The 11,295-nt window shown below is 42.7% G+C and overlaps 1 protein-coding gene across 1 annotated transcript; it reads left to right on the top strand.

Annotated features, from left to right (window-relative positions):
• The first annotated feature begins 4,419 nt into the window (after positions 1–4,419).
• Positions 4,420–5,407, top strand: LOC147897559 (uncharacterized). Its single transcript, XM_087380046.1, has 3 exons — positions 4,420–4,687; positions 4,777–5,183; positions 5,324–5,407. The coding sequence occupies exons 1-3, from the start codon at positions 4,420–4,422 to the stop codon at positions 5,405–5,407; spliced, it is 759 nt and encodes a 252-aa protein (XP_087236172.1).
• Positions 5,408–11,295: the final 5,888 nt, after the last annotated feature.

Here is an 11,295-nt window from a genome sequence, read left to right as displayed (position 1 = left end):
CATCGTCCACATCAAGACTGCTTTGCAGTTGAAGTCTCGTGACGAGGGAGGCTTGCTCACATCATGCACCTCGATACCTCTTCAAAGTATCTCTAGCTCATCGATCAAAGGCTCCAAATAAACATCAGGGTTTTTGACTTTATGTTTCCCTAGAATTAGAAGGGACAGCATAACATGTCCTTTCTTAATAGCCATAGAGGGTGGAAGATTATAATTCACCAATATCACTAGCCATACACTGTAAGACGTGCTTTTGAGACCAAATGGGTTCACACCATCCATACCCAATCCAAGTCTCAAGCTCCTAGGTTCTTCCTTGAAGCTTGGCCATGTGTCTTCAATATGCTTCCACACAGGAGAGTCCGCGGGAGCTCTCCACTTGCCATCGGTTGATCGATGGGAGGAATGCCATGACATGAGCTCTATAATAGATTTGCACTTGAACATATGTTGGATGCAAGGGATTATGGGAAAATGTCACAGAACCTTACGAGGAACGTCCAAAGGTTTGAGATCTGCTCTATATCTTGCCTCTCCACAAGTAGGACACTCTCTTGCATCCTTATGTAGTCCACGAAACAAAACGCAATCGTTGACACATGCATGGATGCGCTTGTAATCTAATCCTCCAAGAGAGGTCACATGTTGCCTTGCCATATCTCTTGAGGTCAGTAATTTATTCTCCCTTGGAAGCATTTTACACAATAGCCTACACGTGAAGACCATAAATGAGGAAAAGCATTCGAGTAATTGACCCACTAGCATAATTCACCATGTTTGCAAAATAGACTTTAAACCTTACTTGAGTAATGCATTCAAACTTGCATTGCTCCATCCATAGATGGTTTGCAAGTTTAGTAACTCAAGGGAGGCACGTAGAACAGAGAATGTGCACCCCTCAAATAATGGAGTCGATGCTGCAGTAAAAAGATCATCCTGCTCCATGCTATCATCCCTCCCTTGATGGACATATAAATCCCGCACCATATCATCAAACACCTCCTCCTCCACGGCTTCATGAGGTAATGGCGGAGGGCTACTATCACCATCACTCCATGCATCCGTAATGGTCCCTCCTGAAGATCCCACCTCATATCGCCGATGCTTCACCTCCTCACGGCGAGCATAGGGCAACATATGCGGGTGTGGCACTGCATCTTATATCAAATTAAAACGGGATCATAACTCAAACATATGAACACCCATAGGTATCTCAATCAACCTTAACTTACAAACCCTTACCCTGTTTACGGTCACATCCCATTCTCCATACTTTGAGATGTGATTGAGTGTAATCCTGCGTGCACGATACATGTTTCCTCGACATCGATCACACATACATTTGATTTTTTGCTCCAACCACATTTTGCAATGGTGGATACGGACGGATTCATCCTCACTGGAGCTACTTGTTGAAGATGAAGACATCCTACAAACAAACAACCCACCAAATTTGCTCTTCTTCAAATGTTTAATTTTAAACTCTGTGGCGTGTCTAAAGGCGCGTCTAAAAGCGCGTCTGTTTGTTCTGTGGTGCGCATCTAAAACCGCATCTACTCTGTGTATTTAGACGCGGCTTTTAAACATGCTTTTAGTGCGCTCGCTTTGCTTTTCTTCACATTACTTATACTTCGCACGGCTTGCTTGCTTCCTTATTAGCACATCCACATTTTCGACGCTTAAGAGGAAGGCTCCCACACTTACTTCCAAGCTTAAAGGAGAGGAGGACGAACAAGGAGGAGAAGCAACTTTGAAAAAGAAGAAGAACCTTCCATACCTCTATCCAAGGTAAGTCTTTTTGCAGTTGATCTTTTTTGGAAGTTTGCTCTCTTTGGATTTGTACTTTCTCGTATCCAAAAAACACATGATCTGGGTATCAATGTCACGTTTGTGTGTCGGGTGCAATGTCCTTTTCTACTTTTTAGAAAAGTCCGTCTGTCGGAGCACGTCTCAGAGCGCATCTAAAACCGCATCTAAAGGTGCGTCTAAACGCGCATCTAGCCTATTTATAGACACAGACAGCCGCGTCTATAGATGCGTTGTTATACACGAAAATAGATGCGCTCCGACAGTAATCCTGTCTTTCCTTCCCCTTTCTTCTCAGCTCATCAGCAATAGATTTTTTTTCTTTTTTCCAGTTCAACATGTGGCCAGGAAGCGCTTCTAGCTCACCTGATCCCTGGGATTCTATTTGGAGGGACTTATATAACCTTTTAGGGCACCCTCCTAGTCCTACAGAGTTATACGGGTATATGACGGGTACTCTAAACACCCCCCAGGAGTCGGCACTACAGACTCCAAACCACCCCACACCAGCTGAGATCACCCCAGCAGAGTCAGCACAGCCCAGCCGGCTACACAACGCATGCCCATCTCCCATGCCGTCTTATGCCCCTTCCCCCATGCCGTCTTATGCCCCTTCTGCCATGCCGTCTTATGCCCCTTCCCCCATGCCGTCAGGAGGTCCTTCTGTCTCGTAGAGCCGTCAATGTACTCCTGTGCAGTCGAGACTTGGTTCTCCAGCTACGAGTGGTCAGCATAGTCCCGTGCAGTCTCCAGCTACGAGTGCAGCATACGAGCTCGACATGACACGGTAGCAAGCGTAGTAGTAGGGAGAGCGGTGGGGGATGCATGGCACAGTGCTTTGGGAGGGGTGGCGGTGGGGACGATGATGATTCAGATGATTTAGATGTGCCTCCGAGTGATGGTACGATATTCTATGACATCACTCAGACAGGAGGCATCTTGATGGATGCGCGGGGGAAGGACATCATGGCCTTCATGCGCTCTGTAATTGCTAACAATTACAGAGATTGCTTTATCCACTTCAAAGACCAGCCAAAGAGGTTGGCTGATGAGACCCTCGCTGTTGTTCGCTCTAGGTATCCTAACCCCCCCCCCTTGCCAATTCACAAATAAATGGGCCAAGTCAAAGATTGTTACGATACTTGGCAATAAAAGATCTTCGCTTAAGAGGCAGGCACTAGCGGAGCTTGCCAGGCTCAAGGGAGATCAACCCCCAAGGGGCCCGCCCCACACCGCTCACAAGCACGAGTGGAAGAAAGCAATGAAGTCAGCAAGGGAGGACCCCAGTCTGCAGCATGTGGAGGCACGAAGGATCCAGATGGAGGAATATGGAAGCGCGCATTTTGGAGCAAGGGGTGTTGAATCATGGGAGGCCCAATTTGTAAGTATCGATTTCAAATTATATTGCTTATGTAGTTTATTAGGAGGTTGTTTCTTTGTAATAATCCCTTCGCAAATTGTGTCGTCTTGCAGCTTGAGATCGTGGGCAGATACCCTACTCCTGTGGAGACAGCCTACCACCGCCACCATCGTAGAGGAGATACATGGAGGCACTTCTATGATGACGGGTTGATTACTGAGGAGTAGTATACCCGGGCTACTGGAGCGGCCCCCGAGGTATTTGAAAGTAATTAAATAATGCCAAAATTATAAGTAAAGATTTGATTTTTCATACATTGATATATATTGTCCCTTGTTTATAGGCCCGTGCATAAGACGACAAGGAAGATGAGAAAGGAGGCGCAGAAGGGAGCATGGAAGGCAGCGAGGATTAGTCGTAGAAGTAGTGCTAGCTACTCTTTTTTGTACTTAAAGCCACTGGCTTGGCTTCGTGCCTCTTGTATATACACTCCTCTTATTTTTTGTACTTGAAGCCACATGACGTGGCTTAGCTTCCTTATTTTTTATACTTGAAGCCACATGACGTGGCTTAGCTTCGTGCTATATGTACATACAAGCACTTTTTGAGCTTTCAATTTAATTGCGTTTTGGAGTTGTAATGTTTTATTTGGAATTGTAATTAAAATGCAGTTGGCTGTAAGAATTGAATTACACAATGTGGAAATGGGATTCTTGTAACTATATAGCATACACAACATACACTCATGTTTGTGATTGCTAGGTTGATTCAAAGACTTGTAAGTTTTGAGATATCAGGTTACACAATGTGGAAATGAATTACACAATGTGGAAATGGGATTCTTGTAACTATATAGCATACACAACATACACTCATGTTTGTGATTGCTAGGTTGATTCAAAGACTTCTAAGTTTTGAGATATCAGGTTTCTCATTATCCAACCAAAAATATTTTTGGGGAACACTATTGCAATCTCGTTGTCTGTAGCGTTGAAAAAAGACATATGTTGTGTATTACAACTTTACAACCTTCGCAACAGCCGCCTTATCAAAACCCGACATGACATTACGTTTCAGTGACTACGACAAAAAGAGGCCAGCCCAGACGCGTCCTCGGCTCCTCGCTCAGCTGGATTCCAAACACGCTCGCTTTAAAATCGGACAAGCAGGCCATCCCTCCTCGCATTCTTGCAGATTCAGATTCAGTATCTTGCCACAATATGGAACGTCACCCCCGCATCTCTCCTGCCCCCATGCCCCGGCTCTTCCCTTTCATCTTCTTGTTCCTTGGCTTCACCATCATCAGCAGTATTGCTCCTATACCAACAGCCGCCCAGGACTGCACTCCCATCACCCCTAGTTCTCCCGGCACTACCCCATTGCAAGGAGCCGTCTCCATCATTAAAGGCGGGGATTATTATCTGCTTTACCAGACGGCGGTAGCTCCAGCAGCTGGCTTCGACCTCATCAGTTTCACTTCGGCGGCGGCAGACGTATTCAGGGGGGCGGGCATTATCATAGGTTTGTGCCAAATGCAGTTGGGTTGCTGTGCCCGTGACAGGAAGCGCTAATCAACATCGCTAATTGTTGCTAATGCGGGATGCATGCAGGTGTCCTTGTTGAGCTGTTTGAAGGAACTGCTGTGTACAATCTTCCCAGCAATGCCTGCTGGAACGTCGAAGGCAACTATGGTTTCCCAAATGGTAGGATGATCAGCTACCCTTGCCAGTGGGGCCCCTTCACCCAGGTGAATTTCAAGTTCGGAGTGACTGAGCCTGACAGTGACGGTTGGAGCCAAATAGGGGCAGAACCCTCAGGAATAGCATATTGCTTGAATGCCGGCCCCGCAGGCGGTGATCCCTTGTTCACTGTTGACTGTGATAGCAACGATGATAAACAAAAGTTCATGTTCCTCCCCGTCGGTGGCTCCGATTTCTTGTTCATAAACAAGTCTACATCAGAGTGCTTATTCTTTGCAAATGATGGGGGCATAGGCACCACTACGTGCAATGTGGATGTACGTTCTTCTCCAGATGATGCCTTTCATGATTTGGATTTTTCCTTTGTGATTAATTCCCTCTCTAAACGCATTCATCGACATAGCAAGTATATTCATGTCTTTCTCACTTTGGTGGCTTTTGCTTCTTTGTCTTATAGGATCCAACTCAATTGTTCCAGTGGTGCGATCATCTTTCTCAAAATTGCGTTGAAGCAAGTGGAACTATCTTCAATCCCTGTTGAGGATCATTTGGGGCTACTCATATGGCCCGTTCAAAGCTTCATGTTTGACATCAAAAGGTCCTTATGGAGCTTTTATTAATTTTTTATTTCTATTGAATAAATATTATGGGTCGCAAGCAACTCTTTGGTTCTCTTCAATAGCTAGTAACTATTGCATATGATCATGTTGTGGAGATCAAAACATTCTAGGCTCATGGTTTGAAGGTTTCTCAAAAATCAAGCATGTTCCATTCTTTTTCAAAGGGACTAGAAATAAACATGGTCTTTGTCATATTCTATATTTTATGGATTGATTGTTGAAAGGTATTTATTTTTTATAACTCAAGTTTCAAATTACCTTTCGCTTTCCCCCTTGTGAAATCCAATCAAGTGGGGCAAATGAGACAGGTTGATGAATGCAATCAAGAATGGAGTATCAATGCTTGTTAGCATTACTTTCATTCAAGTAGAAATTATTGTAATATGTTTTGGATTGAATAATCTATTAAACTTTTGTTTTGACCTACCAAGCCTTTTACAAGGCCCCTTTGAAGCTTTCCATTTGATGTCAAAAGATCCTTGTGTATTTTTTCTTTTTTTGTTCTCTTTTACTATTGTCAACAATTGCAAGTTTGTGTTCTCAAGGCCAATGTTGATCGAAGAGTGAGTTTTGTTAAGAAAACAGTCATCCCTTTCTGCTTCACAGGGATGAGAAATTAGAATCATGTTTGAAATATTACCATAAATTAATCGTTGAAGATTTTGGGTTTTGATTGGAGATCTCTCGGCATTTTTTATTATGCCTCAAGTCGTAAAAAGTGATCTTTCGCTTCCTCTCTTTGTAGATCAAGCCACGTAGTTCCAATAACATGATTTGATGCACAACATCAATATGACAGTTTGCGGAGAGTATCAATACTTATGATTCACTTATGATTCAACACTACGTGTATCAAATTAACAATGATATTTTTGGCACACAATACTATTGGATGAAAATTATATTTTGTATGGTTTAAATAAAGGTCAAATATGGGTGAATCCATGGATTTAAAACGTACGTTTATTAAAAAATAAATACATACTTTTTTATTCAAAAACGCATCCTAGAACCCTAAACTATCGATCACGAACATACCGCATGGTTTCGTGGAATACCGTGCAGTATGTCCCTTCACACACCACATAGTGTAATATCACACCGTGCGATATGAAGGATCCCGCATGGTGCCTCACTTATACCGCGCAGGTTTTTGTAGGGTGCCATGAGACACTGTCTATGGTGCCACGTGTGGCATCAAGGACCGTCCAATTTGCAAGGGTTTCCAATCGTGGTCCTTGAGACACCGCGTGGTCTGACAAGGTATCGCGCGGTGTCTGTGCAATATGTTATAAAAAGTTCCCACCCCACCTCCACCATGCTTGTAGCTTTCGCTTTCGTCCTCCTGTGTCTCTTTTGCTTTCGTCTATCGGTGAGATTTTTTGCTTTAGTATTTGGTGTTGGTGAGTCAGGCTCGGTGATGGCTCACCTTGACCGGTTGGAATCACCTCACCCTGGCTGACTGTAGGATGTTAGAGAGGGAAAGAGAGAGAGAGAGAGAGAGAGGCCATTATGATAATACATTTGTGACATCTCAAAGATCACAAATGTAGGTGTCTTAGAATATGTTTTTTTTTTTTGTGTGTGTGTGTGTGTGTGGTCATCTCAGAAAGTGTGTGGTAATCAAATCGACCCAAGGTTCATTTGTTGTGTTGCTTTGGGAAAACTCTCAAAATGATTCTATGTATGAGTGATCATCTAATCGACCCTCAAGGGGGTCACTCTTCATATGTTTTTTTAAATTTTCTAGCAGAGCGTCTATTTACGCGTCTATATGCACGTCTATCTGCTATATAGATGCGCCGTTAGATGCGGGTCTCTAGATACACAAATAGACGTGCAAATAGATGCGCCCGTAAGTTTTTTTTTAAGTTGAGTAAATGCGTCGGTGTGCACGTCTGTAGGTGCTTTGTCTTGTTGTGATATTGCTATCTAAGCTTACCCTCGTTTGCCTGCCGCCCTCGTTTTCCTACCTACCTCTATCATCTCCCACCCCAACTGCCCTCCCTCCGTCACCTACCTCCCCCATCACCTCCCTCTCCCTCCCCCATTGCCCTCCCTCCCTCGTGTGGCCTGTCCTGCTATTGGGGGGATCTACTGGGGTGTTTTGAATCCTATCAAAGACGAATCCCGTCACCTCTCTGCACGTCCTCTCCTACTATTGGGCATCGCCTCTCCATGTGGCCTTTCCTACTATTGGGCTTCACCTCTCTATGTGGTGCTTGTTCGTGGTTGTGAGTGTTGGAGGAGCTTGTGGGGCTACTAGGGTATGTGAGGATTATGATAGACGTGGCAAACATAGTAGGTATCTACAATGTAGATAGCAATACCTCATAGTAGGCTGTTGCAATGTAGATAGCAATACTTTAGGGTGGACGTGTAGGTGAGTTAGGGGTGGGTAGGAGGTAGGCTAGGTAGGTTGAGTTAGGGTAGGGATTTTATCTCCCCCTCTTAAAAAATTCAATATTGCATTTCTCCCCCACCTCTCCACCCCTTTTAAATCTCTAGCCCCTCTCCTAACTTTTAAATCTCTGTCCCCTCTCCTGCCTTTTAAATTTCACCCCATTTTATGACTCCCATAAAATGCTAGGTTTCAATACATCACAACCGACCTTTGGCCCTTTGTAATTTAGCACGTCTTTTGAATTTTTAGATTGCGTGTGCTTCCTTGTTTAATTTTTAAGTTGTTTTAATTTAGGTTTTTAATTTCACGGTCATGAAACCCAAATGCTCAAAGTGATCCACGATCAAAAATCAATGACTGGAAATGGTTTTTTATGTTTTCAAATTGAGCTAAGGTCGATTCAAAATACGAAAGAGATCTAAGGAAGGTGCACAACCCCACACCCAAACATAGACACACACAAGCACACACATGCCATTGATTGAAAATGGATCTTGGATCAATTTCATAGCTCATCGGATGTGATGATGACAATGATGGCTTGCACACATCATATGCACAAGTGCACACACTCATTCAAAATGGAGATTATGTTGTGAAGACAATAAGGGGACCAGATATTGCCAATTGACCTTGGGTAGATTTTAAAACTTTGACCATGTGATATGGGGATTTTCAATGATGTGAAGAGCACTAGATAAGGCACACATCCCCACACACTGACATAGGCACATAGATAGGGATTTCAAATCGACCTTGGGTCGATTTCAAATCTACAAGGATGTGGCAATGAGAATAGTAGCACTACTCAAATCAACCCAAGGTCGATTTGCAATACATCTTAGAATGTGTTTGTGTGTGTGTGGGGGGGGGGGGGGGGCGGTGAGAGAGAGAGCATCAATATTTGTAAATGATGGGGGCTTTTCTGTGGAATGTCTGGACTTCTTCCGAGATGTGAGTCCATGATTTGGATTTTTCCTTTGTGATTAATTCCCTCTCTAAATGCATTTATTGAAATAGGAACTATATTCATGTCTTTCTCACTTTGGTGGCTTTTGCTTCTTTGTCTAATAGGATCTATCTCAAGTGTTCTAGTGGTCTAATCATATTTCTCAAAATTGCATTGAAGTAAGTGGAACTATCTTCAATCCTTGTTAAGGATCATTTTGGGGCTATTTCTATGGCCTGTCAAACACTACTACACACGGGCCTTATTCTGATGGTTAAGCACCGACGTTTAGCGTGCGTGGTGCGCTAATTGTTGGTATGTAAGGTGGGTTTAAAATGGTGAGTATATAGTGACCTTTGGTTGGTATATAGCGACCTTTGTAAAATGTGGGTATATAGCGATGTTTACTCTTCTGACAAATTTTTGAAGGTAGAGATGTAGATATGGAGACGCCACTACAAGTGCCAGATCCAATTGATCCAGATGGATCTAGCAAAGAAGATGAAGATCATTATATGAGCCAAGAGGAAGATGGAGATCATGATATTTGAGGAAGAAGATGACGATCAAGAATCACCTGGCTTTATATATTGAACAAGATCAAGTCTTAGGTGAACATACGATGCCAGAGTACGCTGATGATATAGGAAATAAACTTGATATAGAGTTGGAGATAGGCTTGTTTGGCATGCTGGACTTAGCTTAGGATGAAGCCAATGATGTAGATTATCTTCATTGATTTTTTTCATCTCAAACTTGGACATGAATATATGAGCTTCAAACTTGATGTACATGCTCTTGTACTTTTATCCTCTCAAAGGATCAAACATGTATGAAAAGAAATTTTTTTTATCATTGAAAAAAATCTCTTTAAAGGTCATTCGTTTGCATCTCCTTGCTATTGAGGATACAAAACTTATTGAATTTCTCCATTTGCTCTTCGCTCATCTTTCTTTCAATCCCTTTTCCTTGGGGAACCTAGCCAATGATGTGATCATCATCCTTGTTATGCTAAGCCTGCAGCATATCGGGATCCATGGATGCAAGAAACTCTGTGATATATACTAATGACTCTTGCATAAGCCATCCCCTCTGCCATGCTTGCTTCCGGTCTTGATCTCTGCCTTACAAATACCTTCAAAGTTTTCATAAAGCGCTCGAGGAAAAACATCCACCACCGACTACGAACGGTACTTGCAATGGCCACCTCATCAACTATGTGCACAAGCAAGTGCACTTGGCTTGAGGGAAAGTGCTTCTCAAGCAATCAATGCGAGTTGATAGTAAGCATACCTCACAATACCAATGATCTTGAATATAGCATTGCTAACATCTTCTTATAAGCACCCTTTCACTGTAATTGGTAGGATGAACTATCCAAGCAACAAAGAAGTCATGTTAATAATAAAACCTCTCTCTCTCTCTCTCTCTCTCTCTCTCTCTCTCTCTCTCTCTCTCTCTCTCTCTCTCTCTCTCTCTCTCTCTCTCTTTCCCTCTCTTTCTCTCTCTACTTATCTCTTTCTCTTTCCCTCTCTAACATCCTACAGTCAACCAAGGTGAGGCGATTTTGACCAGCCGAGATGGGCCATCACCTAGCCCAACTGACTAACATGAAATCCTAAAGCAAGGAAACTCACCGATAGAAGACGAAAGAAAAATAGACATAGGCGGACGAAAGTGATAGCTGCGAGCGTGGTGGAGGTAGGGGCGGGACCTTTTTATAACATATCGTAGAGACCACGATTGGAAACCCTTGCAAATCGGATGGTCCTTGATGCCACACATGGAACCATATACATAACCGCATGGTATGGGTTTGTCACCTTACGGTGTCTCATGGCGCCCTACAAAAAACCATGTGGTATGAGTGAGGCATCATGCGGAGTCCTTCATACCGCACAGTGTGATATTACACCATGTGGTATGTGAAGGGACACATTACACGGTATCCTATCAAACCACACGATATGTTCGCCATCGACAATTTAGGGTGTTAGCATGCATTTTTTAATCGAAAAGTACATATTTATTTATTTTAATGTACATTTTAAATCCTTGGATTCACCCATATTTGGTAATTTGAAACTCGAGTTATAAAAAATAAGAACCTTTCAACCATCAATCCATAAATAGAATATGACAAAGACCATGTTTATTTATAGTCCCTTTGAAAAAGAATGGAACATGCTTGATTTTTTAAAAACCTTCAAACCATGAACCTAAAATGTTTTGATGTCCACAACATGATCATATGTAATAGTTACTAGCTATTGAAGAGAACCAAAGAGTTGCTTACGACCCATAATACATATTCAATGGAAATGAAGAAATAAAAGCTCCATAAGGACCTTTTGATGTCAAACATGAAACTATCACTACAAGGCAATATAGGCTGTTTTCTAATGAAAATTTCCAATGGAAATACCAAGCTTTTCTACACTAAAATGATTTTTTTA

Source organism: Dipteris shenzhenensis, chromosome 10 (assembly GCF_047967505.1).
Source record: "Dipteris shenzhenensis isolate YYH24624 ecotype China chromosome 10, Dip_SZ_1.0, whole genome shotgun sequence".
NCBI classification, from domain to species: Eukaryota; Viridiplantae; Streptophyta; class Polypodiopsida; order Gleicheniales; family Dipteridaceae; genus Dipteris; species Dipteris shenzhenensis.
Note: the sequence above shows the minus strand (reverse complement) of the source record. Positions and strands in the feature narration are given on the sequence as shown.